Below are 26,220 nucleotides of genomic sequence, written 5' to 3' on the forward strand. Positions count from 1 at the left end.
TACTGAATCCTAGTTAGTTGGGGCATGATTGTACTGGATAAATGTGCTGGAGGGAGAGGAGTATGGTCTCTCTTGAATTCCTCTCCAAATATTCCCAATGAGAACAAGCAAACTGGAAGAAGACAGAGACTTGTCTCTTGTCTTCTGTTTGCTGCAGTGAAGTTGGTCTCCTTACAGACCTCTGGGTTTGTCTTTCCATCGAGCAAGAGGGCATATCTGAAGCTTTGTGTCTCCTGGAGCTAGAACAGTTCTGCACTGCTTAAGCCTGGGTCTAGTGCCATGAATCATCCGCTAATGAAGTGCATAAGCAACACTGGACTTCTTATTTAATTGAACTCTGCTTTTCTAGTTGTTAATTATACTCCTTCTATGGTTTTTCATGTTTAAGCTGTATCATTATGCTTAACAAAATGTTTGCTGTTACCTGCTGTGACTTTGAATAATTCATGGTATTAGTATGCAATTTGAGACTATCATATGTTCTCTCTGGAGAAACCCAAAATTTGATTCACTGTTTTTGTGTCTTTGAAGGTGAATGGAAGAGAGGGCTTGGCTCCCATGGTCTTTTATCAGAAAGTTAATTTTGAATCACCCAAGAAAATTAAAGGCATAATGAAGGTATAGTAGTCACAATATGTTTGAAATATTTTTATGAAATAACTTGCTAACATACAAAGTAACCTGAGTAAACCAGCCCAGGGCCTCCCTAAACAGCAGTGTCTTGTACTTTCAGTTAATAGTTTCCACAGATGTAGTCAATGACAACATTGTACTTATCCTAAGACAGTGTTACTGCAGCTCCCAATATCATTTGATTTCTTTTCCTTTTTTTAATGGATAGGTTAACCAAATCTAAAAATAAAAATCTATTTTTTCAATTATGACAGGGATTTTCTTACATGAGTTTTGTGAGTTGCCCTGGAAACAAGAAAACACTGAAGTAAGGTCAGAAAAATAGTGTCACGCCAGCCTTTGTTCTTAGTGTTTTGGTCCCTGCTTAATAGTAGATAAATGTATGGCTGAGGAGTCCAGCTGTTAGCTGATACTGACAGGTAACTCCTGACCAAAGGTAGGTGTGGTATGTTTGTCATGATTAGAAGAAAGTCAATGGGAAGCACTCCACAGTGAAAAAGCCATCGTGTCAGAAAAACATTTTTTAAAAGTGTTTTCCTCCCCCATCCTGGCATGTGCTCTGGAGTCACTTCCCTCTGCCACCGTCTGGGCCTCGTTGCCGTCTCAGGATTGCATTGACTCCATCTTTATATACTCTGCATCAGCCAAGGTCTTTCAGGCTGCAAGGCTGAAATCTTCTTTATGGTTATCATCTTCACAGAAAGTTACAGAATATTTTCTCATTTTCCAAACCATGAAAATGCTGGTCGTCTGAACATGAAGCAGACCAGCTTAATGTTAAAACAAAGGTCATTCCTAAAGGTTAACTGCTTTATAAATAGCCAGATTGTTCCCTCCACTCACTACAAGTCTGCAATCTGCTTAATATATGCACAGTCAGGGAAAAGCTGTAAATATAATGCTAAAAGCAGACACTTGGAACTATTTCTCTTGCTTTTCTTCAGCTTATGCAACTGTTTGCAGTAGCTTATTGCCAACAGAACTGTTGTGTCCTAGTACTTCAGGCTTAATCTTCTAAGTCTCCTGAATACGCTGTTCCCATTCCAACGCTCTTGAACAGATCTGTGTGAGGAAGGTTTGCAAGACCAAGTCGTTAACTGAAAGCCACAAATACATCACCACCTGCTTAAGCCATCAGTCTAGAACTGAGCTAGCTCATGAAGTTACACCAGCTGAAGTCCTGGCTAAAAAAAAAACTATTAACCAAACATTTTGGCCATGAGAAGCCCGCCTCTCAAATCTTATCCAGACAGATTGTTCCACCTGCTTCTCCTCTTGCAAATGATTGAAGTTTTCCAGCAGTTTTCCAGTGAGGCTTGCTGACCTTTCAACTGCAGCTTTATGTCCACTGATAGCTGTTCTTTTCTCATCCGCCTATTCAATGCAGAGCCTAAAAATGCAGATGTTATCGGCATCCATAGCCTTTTCTCTGCAAACAGACCCGGAGGATCTCTGACAGCAAATAGCATTTTCACTCCACAGGCGTGTAAATCCATTGGAGGTGCCGAGGTGATCCAGGAAATTGCTGCCCTTATAAATTCCTAGGACTCTGTGCTCAAGGCGTAGTGTCATCTCTGATACCTGTCTGCCTCTGGTGATCTCCAAGATTATTATCATCTAATGCATTAACAAGGTGTATGAGGGAAGGACGTATTTTATGCAAATTTAGTCAGGAAGTCTTTGAAACTAATTGCTTAAAGTGGGTGGGGAAAGCTGATGGAGTGTGATAGACATACAGAATTTTTTTTGCTGCTTTCGGAATAGATGGTGTTGATTAACCGGGCTTAGTATAGCACTGCATATATTAACTGAGCATAAAATTGCTCAGGGGATGTGCCTGCTTTGTGGATGAACTTAAGAAGCCATGCTCTGGATGTTGCAGATGCAGATGCAAATTTAGGAAGTTTAAGAGCTATACTTCTGCAGATAAAACTAATGTTTTTGGTGAGCTTGGTATCAAAATATTGTCCTGGCCTAGTGTTGATATTTTAATTTGTGGTAAAGAATGGAATCAAATGAAAAAAAAAAAAAAAGTGAAGCCAAACTTACAGAATGGACATTTTAATTGGAAAAGTCTCAAACTCAGAAGTAATGCTGGAGAAGTCATGCTTCACATATGCTGCTCGGCATAGGTACCCCTGAGAGATGGCAAAGCCTTGTCTGTCGATTAGCCTGTTAGTTTACATGCCAAGTCCTGTTTGGTCTTTCTGGTTTGTGCTTGTTGGTCATGCTGACTTGCCGGCTAGAGCGGTCTCTGATCTTTCTTTGGTGCTCCTCTGGACACGGTCTACCATTCCACAGGTGTGGGCTGCCTTGTTCCTAACACATCACCATGCATTTAACCATATTAGAGTATTTATAGAAAATCAGTGGTTTCATTTCCACGCTTGCTGGAGTCTGGAGTTACAAGTTGGGGTTATCTTCTTGGGCTAGAACTGGGATTTGTACAGATGTCTACATGTATTTGATATCTGAATAAAACACATTACGGTAACTACTGTAGCAGGTCAAACCTGTTGTTCTCAGGTATGAGTGCGTGTCGTGGATTTATGCATACTTCATTTCAACGTGAGAGCTGGGAACCTGCTGTTGACTTGTGTCCCCTTCCCTTCACAATACCTTAACCTAGTTTTAATGGAGAGAAGAATTTTAGAAAATGCAAATCTGGACAGAGTCTCTTCTGTGCTGTGTCCTGTGGACACGTATGAAGTCTCTGGCCATTGCCGTGACCATTTCACAGGGGTAACTGGTGGAGCTGTGACAAAATGGAAAAGGTCAAAGGAAAAGGCAGAGCATGAAGCAGCAGAAAGAAAATGTGATGGAGTGAACTCAAAAGTTAACAACTGAACTTAAAACAGTATATTAAAATATAACTAATACGAATTACTCAAAAGCTTTTGTTTCCAGAAACAAAACTACACTTGAATGGATGGGCGCTTGTGAATTTAAAAAAAAAAAAAACAACAAAACTTTATGAAAATGAACCAGTGTATCTGATTGTAAGCACCAGGCTGAGAACATGTAACAATTACAGGTCTTTGGAAAGCTGAAGGCCGAGATTTCAGTGGGTCTCCTTTAATAGGAAAACAAGATGGATACGAGCCTTCGATGAACAGCGCACAAGGTTATGTAGCAGTCACAGCATATTCTGTCGTATTTGGGACAGAGAGCCAGATGCATCACTGTTACATAAGCCTGCTGACCTGTATATAGAGCTTTGTGGTAATAGGAGCTGAGGAAAAATAAATCCTGTTCAACTCAGACAACATGAAAATACAAAACTAGTGTCTGTTTAAGATTTTGGTTTTGCTTTCTACTTACTTTCTCTGGAGCTGTACGGCTATAAATGTGGCGATGTGTTTAAAGGGGAAAACCCCACAAAACATGTTATTCCCCAAAGGGCTTGGTTTTGAAAATAAAATTGGGAGGGCATGAATACCTAGGATAAAGAGGAGGCAATGGATGTGATGGAAGCTCAGTCTCCTGAGTAACGGTACAATCTGTATGTTTAGGGAGCAGGACCAGATGCCTTGTACACCAGCCATAACAACCTGCTATTTAGGTGGTGCAGTATGGGAAAAGAGCACGCAATTTTGCAGAGGATTTTGATAGATTTGTTTAATTTGATTTTATACTAATTTGAAATGAAAATGAGGATTTTTTCAATTCTTAATGAAATTAATGGCACGTGGAACCAGAGGCATCAGAAGCTCTGGGGTCCCCAGTTCAAGGCAGTCTGTGTGGATCCTCTGGCTGCCTGGGATGCCAAGGAGTTGCACATTTCCAGAGCTTCCAGACCCTTACTTCTTGTCTTTCTGCCTGGTGGGCTAACAGGGAGCTGGCAGCCTTGGAGTTTATGAGCAGGGATACTCCGCTCTGAGTTTCTTGGCATCCTGCCTAATGAGATCTGTAGAGGAGCCAGCAGCTTAGGAGCTCTGCAATCTCTGAGACAATCCTGGAGCAATAACTTCTTTCAAACTCCCACTCTCTGTCAACCCGCCAGGAGAACTGTTGAAGAACGGGGAAGGGGACCTGGCAGGAAATCAGGCGTGATTCCTGCAGCCTCATCAAAATCAAATGTTCCATGCAAAATGTTTCTGACCACTTTTAGTAACCTCACGCAGAAATCCTAACATGTCAGCACCTGATCCTGGAGGTCCTGTATCCCCTTGCTTTAGATATAATGGGTGCAAAGCTCAATGAGGCAGAAGACAGGACAAAGAGATATTTACACCATCCTAGCATCTCTGCAGTTGGGATGCAAGTCAGCTGCAGCTCCCCACATTGCACTAGACTGCCTGTAGTCAAATGGCCTACAAATCCCAGTTGTCCTAATGGTATTGGAGGATATGGTAATTCTAGGAAACCTCTAGACTGGCATAGTGACTAATATGAAGACATTGGAAAGGCAGATGAAATCCATGTTGGCACCTTGCTCTCTTTCCCATGCTTGCTTTATGATTGACCTTGAGGTCTGTGTCTGAGTAGAGATATTGGTCCAAACTCTGGACGGGAGAACTGTCTGGGCACACGTGTGTCCCAAGCATGTACTTAAAATTCAATACAGATATTTCCAATGTAAGTTATAGCAGCCTAAAGGTTACTGTAATTTATATTTATAATCTACAGTTAACGAAGTGATGTTTCAGCAGCTGGGAAGGTGAGCACGCTCTCACTTTTTCTAGCTGTAGAGCAGGAGGATGTCAATACAGCAGTCCTTGTGGCTCACTGTCATGACTATAGCCCCTGCAGGGTGGTTCCAGACTAATGATGCAATGCAAAACTGCCCAAACGACAGAGAGAATCTGGGCCACTGCGTTCATCTTATCTGATTTCCAAATTTTTCAGTGCTCAGGGGGACAGGATTATAACAAAGTTTGACTTCTGCTATGTAGGTCATATGCTGTACGCTGACTCTTCCACCACAGGGGTGAAGCTGGATCAGGGAAACTTGCTTCGCCTTTGCAAATATTGATAGGAATAGCAAATGTTTTTCTTTTATTAATAAATTTCAAGTAATTAGGTTTGGGATAAAACCACTTAGACTTTTACTGTTGGTGATGCATTCAATATGATGCAGCGACAAAGTGTTGCAGTTGTTAAACTCTGCAGTCTTCAGACTGCTGCCTCTGAGCACAATTCGCTGTTGGTCTGCAGTGGTAAGCGGACAGTCTGGCTTGGCCGTGGGGTGCTCAAGAGTCCCACCTCCTCAGAGCTCCCGTGACCACGGCTGTGCGTCCCCTGCCCCTGGCAGACAGGGTGGTGCAGGCAGGCACACAAAAGCTACTGCAGATTGGTCTGGGAAGAGGGTGAGAGAGTAACCACAGAAAGCTCGCAATTTGCTCACAGATTTCTAATGATACTGCTTTGATTACTCCTTTAAAAAAAAAAAAAAAAGAAATCCAACCTACTCTAGCAGTTATAACCTACTCTAGCAGTTATCCTGGTTTGTAACAAGCTGTTGTAAAGATCAGGCAAGAAACATATTTGTGTGCTCCTGTCTTCCTAAGCTTTTGCTATGGAGTGCAGAGCATCTAGAAATCCTCTTCCTCAGATGCCTCTTAATCTGTTCTGGATGTGCATACATCATTTTCCCCTGCAGGGTTGGAGGGATAGTGGAATACCAAAATGATTGCTGAAATGTGAATTCACTTGCCAATTTTTCCTAGGCTGACAGCAGCGAGGCAAAGCTGCTGATCAGTTACTTGTATGACTGTGCAGTTAAGGGGAAGATATTTCTTTGTTACTGCTGCAGCTCTGTTGCAGCAATTAAAAAAATGTGTCTAAGGAGGAGGTAATAACTCTGAAAGCATCTTTGGTGACTAAACATTATACTCTAAATATGCAGTGTTGCTGCTGATTTTCCCAGTCTCCTGTGAGTCATAAAATCTTGTCTGGAATTGAGTGAGCCATTCATAATGACCCTGAGTTAAAAAAAAAAAAAAAAAAAAAAGCCTGCGACTCCCGCTCAGTCCAATAATTTAAATGAATGGTTTTCTGTAGGACATTTGTAGTGCTTTTCAGGTCATTAGCATTCCTGAAGGACAACGGGCAGGTTCACATTTGCAGGCATCACTGCTGTCCCCAGGACAAAGCCCCTCTGGCCCAAAGGTTGGTGTGGCTTAGATGAATGACTTCTGGGCAACCTTTACCCATGCAAATGTGAATAGGGCTGCCTGGGAAGGTCATCTGGTAAAAAGATAGCATGCTCCAGAGGCTCAAATGGCCTCTACTTCCAAGGACCTTATGTTGTCCTGCTCACACTTTGCGCTCTTCTATCCCAGCAGGTCTTTCAGATTTTCATGGTTGTACTTACCTCCTTGGCTTCCCCACCATTCCCCACACAGACCAAGGTGCTGCTCTGGGGCACAGGCTTTCGCCTCATAGTCTGTTGATCCAGTTGGCAATGCCTTGCTGCAAGGAGGTCCCACAGTATCCTGCTGGAGAAACTGGATGCTCATGGCTTAGATGGGTATACTCTCCGCTGGGTTAAAAACTGGCTGGAGAGCCGGGCCCAGAGAGTGGTGGTGAATGGAATGAAGTCCAGTTGGCGACCGGTCACGAGTGGTGTCCCACAGGGCTCGGTACTGGGGCCGGTTCTCTTCAACATCTTTATCAATGATCTGGACGAGGGGATCGAAAGCACCCTCAGCAAATTTGCAGACGACACCAAGCTGGGTGGCAGTGTTGATCTGCTGGAGGGTAGAGAGGCTTTGCAGAGGGATCTGGACAGGCTGGATCGATGGGCTGAGACCAACGGGATGAGGTTCAATAAGGCCAAGTGCCGGGTCCTGCACTTGGGTCACAGCAACCCCAGGCAGCGCTACAGGCTTGGGGAAGAATGGCTGGAGAGCTGCCTGGCAGAAAAGGACCTGGGGGTGTTGGTCGACAGCAGGCTGAACATGAGCCAGCAGTGTGCCCAGGTGGCCAAAAAGGCCAACAGCATCCTGGCCTGTATCAAGAACAGTGTAGTGAGTAGGACCCGAGAGGTGATCGTCCCCCTGTACTCGGCACTGGTGAGACCCCACCTCGAGTACTGCGTCCAGTTTTGGGCCCCCTACCACAGGAAAGACATTGAGGTGCTGGAGCAGGTCCAGAGAAGGGCAACGAAGCTGGTGAGGGGTCTGGAGCACAAGTCTTACGAAGAGAGGCTGAGGGAGCTGGGGCTGTTCAGCCTGGGGAAGAGGAGGCTGAGGGGAGACCTTATTGCTCTCTACAAGTACCTGAAAGGAGGCTGTAGAGAGGCGGGGGTCGGTCTCTTCTCCCAAGTTACAGATGATAGGACAAGAGGCAATGGCCTCAAGTTACGCCAGGGGAAGTTCAGGTTAGATATTAGGAAATATTTCTTTACTGAAAGGGTTGTCAGGCATTGGAATGGGCTGCCCAGGGAGGTGGTTGAGGCACCATCCCTGGAGGTATTCAAGAGAGGAGTTGACATAGTGCTTGGGAATATGGATTAGTGTTGGGTGGTGTGGTGGTGTGTGTGTGGGTTTTTTTTTTTTTTTTTTTTTCATTGGTTGGACTAGATGATCTTAAAAGGTCCCTTCCAACCTCTGTGATTCTGTGATTCTGTAATATTCATGGCTGTTACCTGTTGCAAATATATCTGTTCTGGTGGTGTTCTACAACTGGTCTGTGAAACTGATATTACACATTAACAGCAGAACCTTATCACTAAGATTTTGATACTAAGGATACCTTTCCAAGAAACTGTAAGGGGAAGGAGTGGCCCACCAGCCCAAAAGGTTAGGAAATAATCAAGTTGAACATGCTTCTATTTAATTATTTAATTTTTTTTGGAGCCATGGGACAGTTGTGGGTCAACCTGACTGTTGCATATTCAGCACGGAAAGAAACACCGTATGTCCCAGTTGCAACTGGATGTATTATGGTGCTAAAGCATATGATGAAGTACATTAGATGTGAAGTGTTTCTTGTGGTTGTTGCTACTGTCTCTGCTATCATTGGTAATGTTTTGATAATACTCACTTCTTTAACTAACCTCAGCAAAATATACACATGGTAGGGACTGTCTCCATTTTTGACTTGACAAGATAATCCTTCTGGAATTTGCTTTTTCATTGTATTGAGTTGCATTATTGTTTTGAGAGGTTTCTCAGAAACAATATGCCTGCTATGTAGAAGGTACCATGCTGCTGTCCCATTTGGACATGTCATGCTGTTATTGTCTCTATAGTGCGAGCTTAATTTGTTTGTATTAGCCTTTAAATCCATTATAACTGTCTAATTGGGAGAGATGTAAATAACACCAAGTTCGTGTCCTCGATTTACCTTAGCACAAAAAAAGCCTATATTTAATAAGTACCGTTAGATTTCCAAGACTAGTAAAAGCTCTGGGGTATATAAATGAGGTGGTGCCCATACAGGAAAATTGAATCAGTAAAGTAAATGGGGTCCTCTAGAAGATGCTTTGAATACAAGGGTATTTTAATTGTTTCTTATTTTAAATTGGAATAGGGCCACTATTTAATTAGGACTAGCGCTGGGTGAACTCCATCATAAAGAAAAAAAAAAAAGGTTCCAGCTGGTTTTTTCTTTTTTTGTGTGTTCTCAACAATCTGTGATCAGACTTCGAGGTTTCCTAGTTTGTCATTTAAAATTGTTGGACTGCTTTATATCAGCGTGTTTCACCCTAAGCTTCTTGGCAATCTGGCTTGCTTTGGCTGCGTTTTCAAGATTTTGGGTTAGCGATTGATCTCGTAAGCATGTGTGTTACTGCTGCCTGCCTGCAAAGTTGTGGAATATTTGATGAGCGGGAGGTTAGACATTGGGATTCTTCTGTAAGCTTTTGCATCTCAAAGCTGCAAAGGATTGCAAGGATATTATTTTAGAAGACATTTTTTGAAAGCAAATATATTATTTCTACATATATTGTTAAGCCATTAACAGAATAAATAAACTTCCAGTATGGCACTCCTCACAGCGGTGAATTCAACTATCCATGCACATTTGCAAGATTCACACTTGCAACTCCTATTCACTGTGGTTACCCCAGCCCTAATTAAGACTCTTAAATTGTTCTTCTACAAACAGTGTGAAAATGAGTGTATGAGTGACATTTTTCTGAAGAGTTCCGTAACATTAAATAGCAGCACTGCTTGTATGCTATATATTGACTGTGGATGCAACAGTTAATGAAGTTAATGTATTTTGCATAGATTATGATTAAGACAAACCTCATTCATCACTGCATGGATTCATTTTACCAGAGTTACTACATTGGTTTTATAAGAAAGAAACTGGCATAAAGCCAGAGCAACGATATTGAATCAGATCTATAAATGTAACACTGTTTAGTATGTAATACCTTTATTAAGCACAAGAACGTAGAATAATATGATTTAATTTTCTAACAGAAGAGAATATAATTTATTTGAGGTCTTCAACATCCATGGTTGGTTAGTTGGTTGGGTTTTTTTGCCTGGGTTGTAATTGGTGTAGCTTTCGCTCTCCTCTGAGATATAGGCAAACTGTTGGCCTTTGATTGTGGTTGGGATCAATATACTTTCAAGTTTAATGAGAGTCACACCTCTAGAGCTCCAATATGAATCTATCAATTAGAAATGAATTTTATAAGCAGCAATTTATGAATGAGAAGGCTACACTGAATACTATTTTATCTTTTCCAAACATAGAAGTCAAATGTTTTTGCAAAGATCAGTGTGCTCTTAGTTATACAGCATTTTGTTGCCAAACCACTGAAGGATCCCATATGTATTATGGGAAAATTCGCAACATTTCCTTTCTTGCAATCACTTTATTTTTTGTCAGTTTTTCTAATCAAAATTTTTCTAAATAAAGATGTTTATATTTTAAAATAAGGTACTATAAAACACACACAAAATAATTTATGGTAGATCATTTTTCTGTTAAGGTGTGTGTGTGCCACAGACACATTTGATTTTCTGTTATTAATAGAAATGATAAAATGACTGGATGCTCATGATTATATTAGTTAGACCAAGTGAAACATCTGTAATTTCATTATCAAATATTGAAGAACAGAACAAGTCTTCATGCCTGGCATTTTCTCTTATTTGTACCAGTGTAGCTCCAGAACATTTGTAGAAGGCAGTGGCACTTCAGTGGTGCTAAAGAAAGGATAATATGTGATCCTTGATCAGGGCAGAGATGCAGCAGAGTAATTCTTTTATATTTTACACCAAAAACTCTTTTCAGGTGTTGCATAGAATCTTCTTCAAATATTTGTTCATAATAGCAAAAATATGTATTTCCTTGCTGGGTATAAAGAAATGTTACTAATTCTTTGAATTTTGCACTTTCTCCATTTTAAATAACTCTAATGGTACAAAACAGTGGAAATATGGTGTACCCACCCCGGGTATCAGGGCTGAGGTACAGAGCACCCACTGTGTACTGGTGACTTCAGATCTTTGATGCTGTGTTATATAGTAAGGAAATGTTCCCAGTATGCATTGACTGAGATTATTCAGAAGCCAGAGTGAAGCAGTTGGAACTGCGTGATGGTCCATTACCTGAACGCACCTCAGATACTTGGAAAGTTGGCAGATATTATTTCGGTATGTTTTTACAGTGGTATCACCATATTTCATGTCCTCTTTCAGATGCTCAGAATAAAATAACATCCTCATGCACTCACTTGTCCCAGCAGTGGGACAGGCTTCCCAGCAAGGTTGTGCGTTTTCCATCCTGGGAAGTTTTCAAGATTTGACTAAGCCCTGAGCAAATTGGTCTGGCTTCATAACTGACTCTGCTTTGAGTAGGTTGACCTAAATGACCTGAGGTTCCTTTCTGTGATCTTATAGTTTCCTGATACTTAGCACATGATGAACAAGGATAGATAAGGAGGATTGGGAGCTAGAACAAGTAAATGCTGGTGGCTCACACAGCTGGTAAAAGATTGGAGAACATCAAGTGAGTGCATGAAAATGGATCACTAATCTTTGTTATGTTGGAAATTATTCAGTCCTGGCTTAGAGAGCAGTGCACAGTCATCACTTTTATGTTGCAAGGTTCCATTTAAGGCTCCAATATAAAGTAGAAATGAGTTTTGCTTAATGACCTTCTGCATTAGCAGTTCTTTCTGTTGGTGACTGAAATTGATTTTGCTTGTGATGTGAAGGAACATGAGCCCAGCCTCTGCATCGTTGCTCAAGCATGTGCTTTAGCCCTAACAAAGAATGGGAGGCCAGCAAATTTCTGAGCACCAGAAATACCCATGCTGAAACTCTTAGGTTAATTATCGATAAAGACTCAGCTGGTTTTTAATCACTCTGATGCATGGTTGGAAACTGTACCTTTGTGCTTAAGCACTGGAAATTCATGGTTGATATTTTTCTTTGGTAGAGTGACATCATGACGACTTTTATTTTCCTCAAGAGTTTCACAAAACAGACTTCCTCCCTGACCAGAGTAATTTCAAAACAGTTCAGTTGTGGTTTATGTTGCCATACTGCTTAGTTAGACAAATGGTACGAAGAAAAAGACTGCAAGCAGTGCAAGGTTTCAAAAAGACTTGCAGCAGAAAATAAAAGGAGAGAAAAATAACATCACATAGGAAGGAGGAAGGACAGACAAAGAGGATGAAAGGAATGTGAAAGCAAAAGTGAAAAGTGACAAAAACAATAAAAGAAACTTATTTGATGGCTAACATTTCAAGAAAACTGATAAAAATTGAAGGAAATGTAATGCAAATAATGACTTTTAGGTTTGTAAATGCTCCCTGATCTAGCAGTGTGTGTTTTGCAAACATTGTTTATCCCTGACTTTGGAAAACTGGAGACTTGGTTGAAATTTAAATGGTGGATAACAAAAGATGTGGTCACTAAAGTGCAAAAAATACATGATCATTGAATGAAAGAAGTTTGAATCAGATTTTCATTATTCTGGCCACACCAATTTTCAGACCTGATACTTTAGGGACATTTTTTCTTTTGAATAAGTCAGTAGTAAACTGGCAACAATGGGTGGCTCCTGAGCAAGCAATTGAAGGACAGACCTCTCTGTCTTCTAAAATAGGGCTAAGTTTTAGGAGCACCTAGGGAGTCATCCTTTTGCTCCTCCCCAGTGCCTGTGCACAGTGATGGGATCACAGATCACAGTCACAGACTATGTACGAGAGGAAGGGGAGAGACGGGAATATATTTCAGACCATTCCAGAACACGAGACCAGCTCTGCTGTTACTAAGTCATACGAATTATAAAAAGGGAGGGTGCTCGGTGTCCTGGAAAATCCTTGAAAGCTGTGGATAGCAAAGGTTCTAAGTGTGTTCTGTTGGGTCTTGTTTTGATTGCACTTGGACTATAAAAACATTAGTTAAAAAAGAAGACGATCCATGGAGATTGTAGTAGCCTTCCTTTTCTTTGCCTGGAGGCAAGAATAAACTGTGATGGACTTTGTTTGCAAATAGAGCCTCGAGCTCTATTAGACCATGGAAAGAGAAGAAATGTCAAAAATTATTTTGTTTGGATCCACCTACAGCAGAGATAAAGTATAACATCTTAAGAAGGCTGCAGAAAACTTCTGGTATTGTTTTGAATCAGAAGCAAGTCTGAACATTTGGCCCTTGTGATCCAAGATGGAGATCAGAACTAGGGAGTATGGAAGAGCTCTAAAAGCCTCTCATTGCTTGGACTCCTAGTTGTGCTCCCTCCCAGCTGGCACTCTACGGGCTCGGTTACTGACTTTTGCATACCTCACTGGTTTTGTGTCCTATAATATCCCATCTAGCTGCTTCTCCAAAATAATGGCCTCCCCTTTATTACTCTTCCTTACTCTGCAGGATGGTTTTTTTTAGTTCTGTTCTTCATGCTTGGAAAAACTTCCATCATGAAGTACTAAGCCATAAAGGCTCTCTTCTTCCCTGCTTTTTAATTTTTCTCTTTTGAGCGGCATGTCAGTGAATGGGACAAGTTTTAGTAAGGACAGTTAATTACTATCACCAGTCGCTTATTATAACAATAATTGCAATACAGTATTTTTTAAAATTCTGTATGTTATTATCATTTCCTATACTCCTGATATACTAAGATGTATGTTTCTCCAGTAGCTATCAAGTTTTAGCCAGCATTAAGTACGCAGGCACTGCATCACTGGTGATATTTAACAGTAATAATGACAGCCTTGGTGGAAATTCCAAAGCCAGATATAATATTTTGCAGGCTTTGAAACTTAATATCTGTGGAAGAATTCAAATGATGAATATTGCTCTGGGAAGAGGCATAGAAAGAGGACTGACTTGGAAGGTCAGATTTGTGATGGCTGTCATCCCTGAGATGAACTTTATCCACAAGACTACTTCTCTGGATACCTGCCAAGAGGATTATGAAATGGTGTTGGGAAGATGGCAGGGAGTGTTTATTCCCATATTGATAAACGGATGACAGGAATTTGTTTACAAGAAGGAGTAACAAAAGGGAAAAGTATGGGATGTGGTTTTCATCTTAAAACCAGTAAATCATGGGAGAATGCCTCAAAGTGTTTTTTAACAGTTCAGTTTCTACAATGTGTTCTCCTAACACTGCCGTTATGTTACGTTTGTATGGAAGCACCTAGGCACGCTTCTTCCCAAATGCTTTATGTTGGCCTTGAATGAATAACAAACAATTCCTTAAATTGTGAAAGTCCAAATACTTATCCTATGCTTTTATCTCTCTTTTTTTTTCCTTCCCTTTTTTTTTTCCTCCTTCCTCTTATCCAGGGAAGAATGTATCAGTCACACAGAAGAAGCAATACTGCTCTGAACGAATGATGAAAGGTGCTTTGACCTGGCGGTGAGCGCAGCTGCTTCACTATGGGAAAAACTGAGAAGTTGCCCTGACTTACCACCTGCCATGTTTTAGCCACGTCCTGCAGTGGAAGCTGGCCATGTGGGTCAACCAAAAGTGTGGTTTGAGTTTTCATTCTGTTTTGTTTTGTTGGGATCTCAGCATTTGTATTTTAAAGAAATTATCAAGTTAAGCACAGATCTCAGTCTTCATGGGTCTGCTTGTGTGGGCATGTAATATCTTCAGCCTCATATGGCTTTGAGCATTCCTGAAAGAGCCTTTGATCTGAGTTATGATGTTCAGTATTTCTGAGGACGTGGTACTTGAGGGTACAAACTGTTTAGGAAATGAGACAGAACTGCATTTTTACAAGGGTAAGTAGGAATTGGGAATGTACTTCATGTGCTTTGAGAGGCGCTCGGAACATCAAAGCGCTCTGTCCCAGATTGATTATTTCAACCACATGAATAGGCCACACTGAATTTAACATTCAGATGAGGTATTCGCATGCATACATGTTTTTCCTGAAATAGGTGGGCTCGTGCACACTGGTTGGTAATAGTGCGCGTGACGTAAACTCGTTTTGCAAACAACACTGCACAATACAAATTTGTGCCCCCGTAACCCGTACTATTCATACCCACGTACCCGTTTGTGAAGGCAGGGAGATGTGAATGCAGGCACGAGACTTGTGCGTAAGGGATCGTATGGGTACATCCATTCCTCCTTTAACTAAAGGCTTGCACACAGCAGCGTTGAAGTCAGTGGCAATACTCGGGTTGTCCTGAACGGGAGCAGCCATGGGTACTGCTCTGTCAAACTACCCCTTACAGTGTAATGCACTTTCAGTTTTGATAACTGTTTTATGACTTGTATTTCCCTCTTTTTTTGTTTTTTTTTTTTTTTTTTAACATTGAGCTAACTGCTAGAGTGTGCTGTCTTTACAATGCTTAGTCGTCCAGTAATTCCAGATATCCTTTGAAAGGAAACAGAAGGATAATAAACTGTGGTATCCCAAATCAGATTAATGTAATGTGCATTTCTAGATTATGATTAGTAACAAGATGACACGTTGGCATGGTAACACTTGAAGCTTAACTACAGGTTCTTAAAATAAAGCAATGACATATGTGTAGGTTTCTATCCATTTGCATACTATCCACCTGACAACATACATCATTTCCACAACACTCAGGCAATTAAACCCTACTTCTTACTTTTGAATTAAGTGCTGAACTAAAACATCATGCCTCTTTCCTAGTATTTATGCATAATCTCCCACCATAAATTATAAATGTTGATAAAGAACCTGTCCATTTTGCAACATCTTAGGCTTTCTGCCATTTGGTTTCATTTTAAAACGATTAGCATAAGGAATGTAGAACATGCTTCATTCTTTGTGGTTTGTACCACATTGATCTCCTTTAAATTCTACCACCTCCTAATATGAAAATTGTCTCACTGACATTGGAAAAGCCTGTTTATTAATTAAATTGATAGACCAGCGGGTGCATGTCATATGGCTGAGGATCGGGAATTAAAATCCCAACATTACCTCAAATCATTGTAAGAAAGCAGTAAAATTTTTAATGTGAGATTACTAGCTGAGACAGAGAGCCTAGCTATTATTTTCTTGTTGCCTTATGGTGAAGAGAAAAGTGTTGTCTAGTTGTTACAGCCTGTTCGACTTTCTTTCACTAAGCAGACGTTAACTTGTTTAGGTGTGCTATCTGTGGTAAATGTGCCAGGGGATGCTTTACGTGTATCGTTGTTTTGTGTTAAATTTTCTCAGAATGCAAAATTGGGCACTTTGTTCTGATTGCTTTATATGCACAATATTGCTTTGACCAAATTCCTTACAGTCAAAATTAAAATGCTGCTAAGTTCTGTGTCAGTAAACACAATCTTCTTCTGTCACCCTAAATAGACAAAATGGGCAGTGTTACATGGAAAATATGATTTCCTTGACAGTTCACTTATTTACATATACTCCACTGTATAGAGCATCGCAGGATATTGAAAATACAGCTTATAGTATTTCCATAGCTCCTTATGCAACCATTAAATCCCAAATTCTGTTCTTCACATCACTATGGATGGCAGATACTGGAAGTACGACGATTGACTCCAGCATGATAATCATGTTACATTCAGAATAATACAATTGCCAGGAAATATTTCACATATACAGCAAAGTTCCCAGGATAAACCTCCTGCTAAGGCATGGCTCATGTTTGTCCTTGTGGCCTTTTAAAAAGTGGAAACTCTGATCTGTGTTTCATAAATCTACCTGTATTTCTCACTTGCAGATGAAGGATTTAAGTATTTGAATTTGCCATGCTTGTGGGGTGGAGGGAGGGACATGTGCATGCTGGGTTTTGCCACTAATCCTTTGGAAATCCTTTAGTGCCTTAAGGAGGCAGAAGGGGAACAGACCTTAGGATTACAGAAACTTGTTCAAACCTCTTTCCTGCTTTAGCAGAATTCCTTTAAAATATATCGTGCCTTTGGCTTCAAACATATTTGCATTAGAAATCAGTAGCTATGGGATTATGGACAGGAAGTTTTGTCCCTGCACAAATGTTAGGAAAGAGGAATATAGCTAACTTAAGTTCTACTATTGGAATCCATGCATAAACCATGATTTGACAACTAGGAAAGTAGGAAGTAAAGTAAGAAAAAAAAAAAAAGAAAGAAAATAAAAAAAAAAAAAAGAAAATTTAAATGTGCTGGATGAAATGCTTGTACCACTGCAGTGACTGGCAAATTTCCACTGGCTTCCCTGGGACCAAGATTTCATGCTTGCTTCTACTTGGCTTAAGAAGTACTCACATATGATAGATACTTAAGCATCATGCTTTAATGTTTTCTATGCACATAGGAGAGGAAAAGAGAGATTAGTAGTTGCGGACATGGGCCTTGATTTGGAGTTGTTGGGATCTGTGTTATAAATCTCCGTTTGCTATTGTTTCTCTGTGTAACATAGACTCTTGCTATGGGAATATGAATATGCAAATGTAAATTCCCATGTGAGAGGTTACTGCGCAGTGTGCACTAACCGATGCCAAACAACTATATTTCTCTACTCTCTGAATTGTGGTTTTGTCTTTTTTAAAAAAGAGGGTGAAAAAAGCCTGTGTGATGCAATTCATGTGCTCACTGATGGTCCTAAGCAGATCTTAGGAAAAGTTGAATAAGCTTTTAGCTAATGAGTGAATTTTACCTTTTAGAAATTAAGAGCAATATGTTGGTACAGAGCTACAAAAAAAAAAAAAAAAAAAAAGAAAAAAAAGGCAAAAAAATGAGGACCTGAAAATCAGAGTGGTGGTCGTCTTCTATTTTCTCCCTGTGATGACAAGCTTTAAAGAATATGTAAATAGTTAAAAGAAAATCATTACATGGCTCACAGTATGTAAGACAAGACCCAGCATGGAACAGATTTTTATAGCTTGTTTATAAATTACTCTTCTGTCTTTTGTTTGGAACTTGGAAAAAGAAACCATGTAAATTAAATAAGGAGTAAAGACTTACTGCACACATTTGTTTGACTGAAACAAAGGTATTTCCCCACCTCCTGAGGTATTAATGAGAAATCTGGGATGAATAATGTATGGAGATCTTGCCTTTTGAGCTCTAGTGCTGTGCAGTTATTTAGCTCTTTTGCACAGACGACAGTGGGATGGTAACCAGTAGTCACGAAGAGCGGTTGTTAGGGCCAGAAACTGGGATCCATTTGAAGAGGTGCCAAACGATGCACAAAAAGGCTGGGGTTTATGGTGTGATACTTATTAACCCCATGTACCGACTAGACTGCGGAGGAAGGGGTGTTTGTAAATAAAGCAAAAAATTTAAACTCTGGCCCACGACCGCCCTGTAACTGGGTGTCAAATTGGTCTCAGCTAAATGAGAAGCTTCAGTAATATCGAAGAGGTCACTCCTGTTTTGATCTGTTCCTTTAAAACCTTCTGGATAACTTTTCATCAAAGATTTCCACTCTAAGACATTTGTCATAGATATCAACTGTACATATGTATTAATTTTGAGTGTAACTAAGGAGGATATAGAATTGTAATGAAGTCACAAAGTCTACTTGATGATTATCACAGATTTGTAACTCTCACTTAAATTATGTAAGATATGTTGACATTTTATCTTGTTAACAAGATGTATTTTTCTATGTTAGTTAAATGTATAATTTGTATAATTTTGTATATTAAATGTATGCATATTTTAAATTAAAAACTTTATAATTTTAATTATTTTTAACTCTAAAATGGTGGTGGAACTTCTGAAATATAGTTGTAAATACAACTGTATCCCTGGATAATAACCCAGGGAGTCTCCATTTTGACCCCTTTGAGGAAGGGGCCACCTGGTCTGCTATCAGGGTAAGGAAACTGCTAGACCTGATTTCTTGTTCCTCTTGGTGAAGGAGCTGCCATTCATCTTTTACTGATTCAGCAGAACTAATATGAATTAGCAGAGTACTGTGGGCTGGATTACTTCCTCCGGAAGTGGGAAACCTGAGCCTTCCCCAGCTTGTCGGGTTTTGGATCCATGGTTCCTACAAGTCAGGAAACAGTCCGAGTGACGAAACCATGGGATTGGGTTTTGTGGGGAGGGAGGAGGCCACTGCAGCCAGAAGTACAACAGTTGTGTCGAGCAGAGAGAGGGAGACTGACTCTGACTCAAGTCACTCCTCTGGGAGAAAGAAAATTTGGGTTTTTCTCACACTCACTCCCTTTGGGTTATTCATGCCTTTTTTTTTTTTTTCTCTCTGATGATTCTGTTGTAAAATGCACAATAGTAAAAATAGGTGCAAAATGTAAATTGCGTGTTCTCTGAGCCCCTGCACCAGGGAAGTCCTGTGCTAGCTGGTGATGTTCACCCTGTTGCAAGAAGAGTTCCAACTACAACCGGAGCCAAGCAGGTAAATAAGACCTTTCTTGTTGCACTTTTGTTGAAGGTTTTGGTTGTGTGAAGTAAGTGTGTCTCCAGGTTTTCTGCTATCTCTCATCTAGTCTGTTCAGAATATAATTTGTTTATCATTGATGTTATACTGGTATAAAAATTAAAAATCCTATAGGATGAAGGTGTACTTTCAACCAAGTTCTGTCCTCTTTCCATCAAGCTATGTCAAGACAGGATGAGATGCAGTATCTGCAAGACAATATACTAAAGCAATCTATTTCTCCAAAGTTCCATATATGCTTTTAGGTAAACTCGCAGGGTGACAGGGTATCAGGCTGTAACTGGGTCTGCTTCTATAGCACCTAAAACTGCAATTTTATCTCTTTGTGAACAGAAGAACAGTATGCATCTGCTGACTTAGAACACAGTTTTTAATAAACTAAGGACTACAATATGAAAAAATCAATTTAAAAGCAAAGAAAGACTCTGATATGATTTTATGCTTATTTCTAACTTGAAAGTTTAATGCTGTTTTCTAAAGCATTGATTTGACATGTTTTCTGACTCTTGGGGTTTCCTTAAGTATTAGCATTAAGATGAGTGTCCTAGCTTAATATTGAAAAAATAGCATTACTCTTTGTTATTTTAAAAAAAATAAGAACCAGCAGTTCTAGAAACCTGAACATTATCTAACTAGATCCCAAGTGTAAAGAGAGTCCATCTTTCTTAGCTTTATGATGTTAAGTAAAAGACGGTCTTCATTTAACAGATGTGTGCATTATGTACAACACACTGAACCTTCTGTGGGACCATCAGAAGTTTTTTCCTGGAGTCTCAGATTAATCCCTTGATTGGAAAGCAATATCTCATAAAATGAATAATTTTTCCAATACTGATGAAGACAGGCAGGTCACATATCACACTGCATGCACTACCTGCATATTTCACTAGCTGTCAGGGTTTGGTGCCCCATGGAGGAACAAATTGACTTTTTTTTTTTCCGACATGATCAATAAATCTCAATGTTACCATTAGGAACAACAAAAAAATCAATATTTGTCTACATACAAGAAAAATAATTTAAGAAAGCAGCAAAGCAATGTCCTACAAGTTCTACTTATTTTTCCACACGCTAGTGAAACCTCTACATGATATTAGTGTTAAAGTGGTAGCAAGGTTTATTAAGTGAGCTGTAGAATCCTAGGCAATACATGCTCAGAAATGTCAGTCACAATTCTGCGACCCCTAAAATCAGTGTGTTAGTAATCAATGATCAGTGAACTTTCAACTAATTCAAATTAGTCAAAATTAATTGAAATTCAAATTAATTTGACTAATTCCCCTCATGAAAACAACACACAGTGTCACAAGGCATCCAAAACAGGAGCTACCACTGCATTATAACAAATGCAGAAAAGAAAGATGTTTTCTTTTGATGTGTTTTGGGGATGTTCAGGTATGTTACACTGCTGCTTTTTACATGGTTTTGGTGCAGGGGTAGCTGTTAATAAGAAAGATGGTTATCTGGACTTGCTTCTGATGAAATAACAGAGACCTCTATCTTTAACCTCTCACTTTTCCTGATCAACTTGCGATTATTCCCATGCTGGGACAACCAGGCGTGCCTGTGGGCCATAGACAATAGTGCTGTGTGGCTGGGCTTGTATTCAGATGGCATAACCATAATGTATGCAAGCAGTGAACAGGTCTTGTGATCAATCCACTGCTTCGAATTTGCTTAGTCATTTAATTAGTCTTAGACCAGTTTGTTCCAATATACTATTTCAGAGCAACAGAAAATGTTCCTTATGTAACTGCTGGTGTATTCACAGCCTGCCAGAATTGTCTGAGATTGGCTGCATGTGCGGGAGAGGAGTGACCCAGGTTTTGTGCTTTCAAGTGGATGATCTCCTCAGGCATTGTAAGACAGGCAGAGGTGCAAAGATGGACTTTCTGAAGTGGGCTGTGCAGAGAGCTGGGGGTAACACATTCTCCACCCCTCCTGTTTAAAAAAACAAACAAACAAAAAAACCCAAACAACAAAACCTCTTTAATTTTGGGAACTGGCATCGCTCACAGCGAAACGAAGCCCTTTGCCTCCGGGTCCCCCTGTTGCCCCTCCTTTGCCCGGGGACGCCGCCCGGGGTGCTGAAGGGACAGCTCCGCGGGGGCGCGCCGCGCTCCCGCCGCTCTGCGCGGGGGGTCCGCGGGGCCGCGCCGCCTTCCGCGGGTGTCCCGGCGGGGCGGGCACCGCGGGCTGAACACGGCGTTCCACGGAGCCGCCGCCCCCCGGCGCCCCATCCCCGGTGGCGGAGGCAGCGCTCGGCGCGATCACTTCCGTGTCAGGGCCGGCTGCCGCCGCCGTGCCTGCTGCCGGATCGGACGCCCCCGCAGCCCCGCCGCGGCGGGGGGGCGCTGCGGCCGGGGGCGGCGGGGCGGAGCGCGGTCGCCGCCACCCCCCACAGGCACCAGCTGCTGCGGCAGGGAGAGGGCAGCGCCAGCCCCCCTGCCCCGGCGGGCTGGGGCTGGTTGTTCTTCCCTCCCCCCAACCCCGGCCACCCCTCCGCTGCTCCCCCTACGCCCGCCGACCGACCCCGAGCGGCGGGGGGCCAGCGCGGAGGTGGCCCGTCACCCCCCCGCCCCGCACCGCGGGCTGCCGCGCTACTGCCCGCCCCCCCGCCCGGGCACTGCCGCAGCCTCCTCCTGCGGAGGGAGTGTGAATGTGCAAAGTGGAAGAAACTCCCTCCGGCTCGCTCGGCGGGGGCGGGGGGGAAGATTTTGGGCTTTTTTTTTTTTTCCCTTTCTCTTCCTCCCTTCCCCCCCCCCAAGCCACGTAGCAGCAGGTGACTGGCGCCCGCCCGCCGGCAAAGACCCTGTTTGCACCGGCTGTATGTGCATGTCGAGGGCTCCCTCCTCCCCCTGCCTCCCGCCCCCCGGATCATTCTTTATACCGGGGGAGCGTGTGCACTGCGGTCCTTGCTCTGGGAATTGCTGCTGCTCCTCCTATTCGTCAAGGGCTTTCCAATCACCTGCCTCTGCCACCCTCTCCTCTCCGCTCTTTGTACTTTATTTTCACGTGCTCTTTACTAACACGGCTATTTTTAAATCCCGCTTGGATTTATTTCTTTCTCTCTTTTTCTCTCTTATTTTCTTTTTCTTTCTTTTTTTTTTTTTTTTTCCTCCTTTTTCCGGGGGGGTGGGTGGGGGGAGGGAGGGAGGTTAACGTTTGCATCTCCCTAAGGGAAAGATCCCACCAGCCAACCCAGCTCCGCCACTGCTGCATCCATCCATTCATTTTTATGGTCACTAGCAGCTTATCCCGGTAGTAGAAGGTGCAGAGAAGTGGGAGGCAGGGAGAGAGAGAGAGGGAGGGAGAGATCCGGACGGCGAGAATGGCCGAGAGAAAGAGGAACTGGAATAAAGAAGATGACCTGCCTGTGTATCTAGCTAGGCCGGGTACGACAGCTCAGACACCGCGGCAGAAATACGGGGGGATGTTCGCCTCCGTAGAGGGGGCCTACGAGAACAAAACCATCGACTTCGACGCCTACAGCGTGGGGAAGAAGGGATCCCGGACCCCGCGGAGCGGCAGCCGGCACGACATGCTGGACGGCGGGGACAACTACAGCGAGACCGCCAGCGACATCAGCGAGGTCTCCGGCTCCGTCATCAGCTCCCCGGGAGACCGGGAGGACAAGACCCCGGGCGTGGAGATCAGATACCCCGTGGGGAAAGAGCTGCTGCAGGGCCAGGACAATGGGCAGGTGAGCGGGGCCGGAGCGGGACCCCGGGCCGGGGGGCGGGAGCCGCCGCCCCCGCTCGCCGGGCGAGCCGAGCCCAGCCGAGCCGTGCCGCAGAGCCCCGGGGGCCGCCTTCGCGGGGGAGTTTCGGCACGGAAGGTCGGGGAGGTGCGGACCCCTCCTCCCCGGCACGGTGATGCTATAGGAAGAGCCCGGCTGGCCCCTAAACTATTTCACTGCCCTGAGCTTAGTGGGGGCGGGCGGGGGGAAGCGGCCCCAGGAGTCGTTTTCCTTTGTAAGTGATGGCGATGAGTTTTCTGCGTTTCCCTTCCTGGCGGTAAAACGCTGCCCATGCCCGGGTGGGCTGGAGGGCAGCCCGTGTCTCCCCCCCGCCCCGCCGACCCCCGGAACAAAGCAGCCCCCGCTGCACTTCTGGGCTCGCCGGGGAAACTCCGCGGAGCCTGTCCCAGGCACAGAGCCCGGCTCTGCCCCAGCCCCAGCTCTGCCCCCGGCTTGCCCCCCCCAGCTCCCCATGCGCCTTCATTGTCTCCCGGCAGGGAGCGCGTAAGGCGGGAGGATCAGCCGAAACACTTGCCCGGGGGTTCCCCACCTCTGGGGCTGCAACCTGGGCTCGTACGGTAGACTTAAGGAAGAAGTGAGGCTGGTGGAGGGGCTGGGTGGCCCCTGCCAGCTGTGCTTCTCCGTCTTAGCCCTGTCTGCGGCACGCAGGCTGGAGGCAAGACCCGAGGGGTTGGCTCTCCTGGGAGCCGGGGCTGTCATTGATTGCCCCTTAGAAAGAAATGTGGCCTTGCAGTCATGACCCTGCGCAGATGCACCCTTTTCCTTAGCACCCAGCCTGGAGGCTGTATGGCCTGTCAACGCTCCACTCTTTCCACAGGCTAAACTGAGAGTTTCCACTCTTTTCTCCCCCTCTTCAATTTGAGCATGAATGGGGTGCTGGTCCTCTCTGGTCTGGGGACTGGGTGCAGGTGCTACATGGCCTCCCGTGGAGCCGGGTGGGTGCCTGCCGTGGTGGGACGCTGGAGTGAGCAGGCAGGGCTTGGTGGGACACTGTGCCTGCAATGGTGCCGCTTCACTGCAACGACCTCGGGGTTGCCTTCAGAGGCTGCCAGCTGCAGTGCAGTCTTCCCTTTCCCAGCTCACCTGAACCCGTGTCTTTTCCGTCAGGACCCCAGGGCAGTGGAAAGGCTTGGCACACTCTGAATGTCCCCCATCTCCTGGGACACCCCTGATGCCTCCTCCCCATCTTCTCTGCTTCCTAGTTCAGCCTGGGACTCAGGGTAGTGAGCACATTGCATGCTACCTCGTCGTATCTCATTGTGCTCCCAAAGTTATCTGGCTCTGGATTGGACTTGCGGGGTGAGAAGGAGGTTGGGGGTAAAGATTTGGTCACTGGCTTAGGTAGGTGCGCTGTAAGCAGCAGCCACGTGCTTGACCCTTGCGCAGCGGTGACCAGAGCCATTTGCAAGCTCCGAACTGTGATTTTGAGGGAGATGTGTCAGGGATGTGGCCTGGGTGGGAAATGCCTTGTACCTATGTGTGTCGCAGGGGTGGGTGTGCTGAGAGCCCCTGGCTGCTTGTCGTTGGGGGGATCAACTTGGGCGCAGCTTTGCAGTGCCTTTTAACCTTCCTGCAGTTGTTCATGGAGCCTTAACCAAGCACGGTGGGTGGAGGGAGGCACTCCGTGAGTCAGAAAAGGCGGAAGGGTTTCCACTAGCCACGTTTCCCCTCCAGCAGCTGCTGGCGTAGCATCTACCTGGCATGGCCAGGCTGTGCTGGGCTGTGCCGTCACCCATGGCCTCCCTGGGTGCTGAGACAGTGGCAAGAAGCACAGAGCTGGGCAATGTCGTGGGGATCAGAGCCATTGGTGGGGACCGAGCAGGCAGCGCCACGGGGACAGAACAAGGCAATGTCATGAGGGTTAGTGCCATGGGGACAGAGCAGACAGTGCTGTGGGGACAAAGCTGGGCAGTCCTATGAGGGTCAGTGCCATGGGGACAAAGCAGGGTAGTGCCATCAGGGTCAGTGCCATGGGGACAGAGCAGGCAGTGGCATGGAGACAAACCAGAGTGGTGCCATCAGGGCAGTACCATAGGGACAAAGCAGGGCAGTGCCATCAGGGTCAGTGCCATGGGGACAGTGCCACGTAGGAAAAGAGCAGGCAGTGCCATGGGGACAGAGCACGGCAGTGCCATTGCCACGCGCTGCGCAGTCGGACCCACAGCCGGGGGGGTTGCCCCCACCTCGGTCCCCACCCTGCGGGAGCCCACGCGTGGGACCCCGCCGGTGACTTCCTCGCGCGAGCGGGGCGGCGGCGGCGGAGCTGGGGTGTGTGTGGGGGGGCGGCGTTTCCCATCGCCGGTGCGGCAGGGAGGGAGGAAGGGAGGCTCCGGCTGGATTGATGGGCTGGGAAGGGGGGCCGAGGGGATAGGGGTGGGGGGACAGGAGGGAAGGAAACGCTTCCTGGGTTGAGCTGAGCGAATCCTGCTCCGACCTGCAGCCGGGAGGGCGCTGCTGCCGCCGGGAGAGGCAGCGCTCGCCGCCCCCCCCCCCCCCCCCCCCTTTCCCCCCCGGGAGCCGCGTCCCTGTTTCATTGCAGCCGGAAAAAAAGGTGCCGGGTTTGCCTGGCTCCCCTTCCTCTGGGCGAGGAAACTTTGCCTCCATTACACAGCTCTGCCGGGTCGCCCCCGCCCCGCCCCATCACCCCACCGAGCTCCGAATTATTATTCCTCTTATCACCGCCGATATTTTTCCGTCGGGCTCGGTTCGCTCCTCGGGGTGTGTTGCGTGCGCCCGGCGCTAGCGAGAGCCGACATGTCTTACCAGGGCAAGAAGAGCATCCCCCACATAACGGTAAGCGGATCCCGGCAGGCAGCGAGCCGCTGCCCTCGCTCCTTTGTTAGCGGGGCGGGGAAGGGCGTGAGGCGGGAGATGCCCCGCGGATGGCGGCGGGGAGACCGGGGGCCGCGGCCGAGGTTCCCCGGGGCTGGGCGGGTGCGGGCGCCGGTGCCCTCTCCTCCTCCTGCTGGAGCTCCGGGCTGGGAGGGATTTCATTTTAATTTTTTATTCTATTTTATATTTTTAATTCTATTTTTTTAAATTTTTTTTTTTCCCCTCGTTCCTCTCCCTCCGCACGGCCGGGGCT

The 26,220-nt window shown here is 44.6% G+C and overlaps 1 protein-coding gene across 1 annotated transcript in view; it reads left to right on the forward strand.

The window, feature by feature from the left end:
* The first annotated feature begins 22,706 nt into the window (after positions 1–22,706).
* Positions 22,707–26,220, forward strand: part of CRMP1 (collapsin response mediator protein 1) — a 50,364-nt gene continuing 46,850 nt past the window's right edge. The window contains exon 1 of the mRNA XM_074148314.1: positions 22,707–23,078. Within this exon, the coding sequence (XP_074004415.1) occupies positions 22,707–23,078 (372 nt within the window). The remainder of the gene's footprint in view (positions 23,079–26,220) is intronic.

The sequence above is a fragment of the Numenius arquata genome, chromosome 5 (genome assembly GCF_964106895.1).
Source record: "Numenius arquata chromosome 5, bNumArq3.hap1.1, whole genome shotgun sequence".
Lineage (NCBI taxonomy): Eukaryota > Metazoa > Chordata > Aves > Charadriiformes > Scolopacidae > Numenius > Numenius arquata.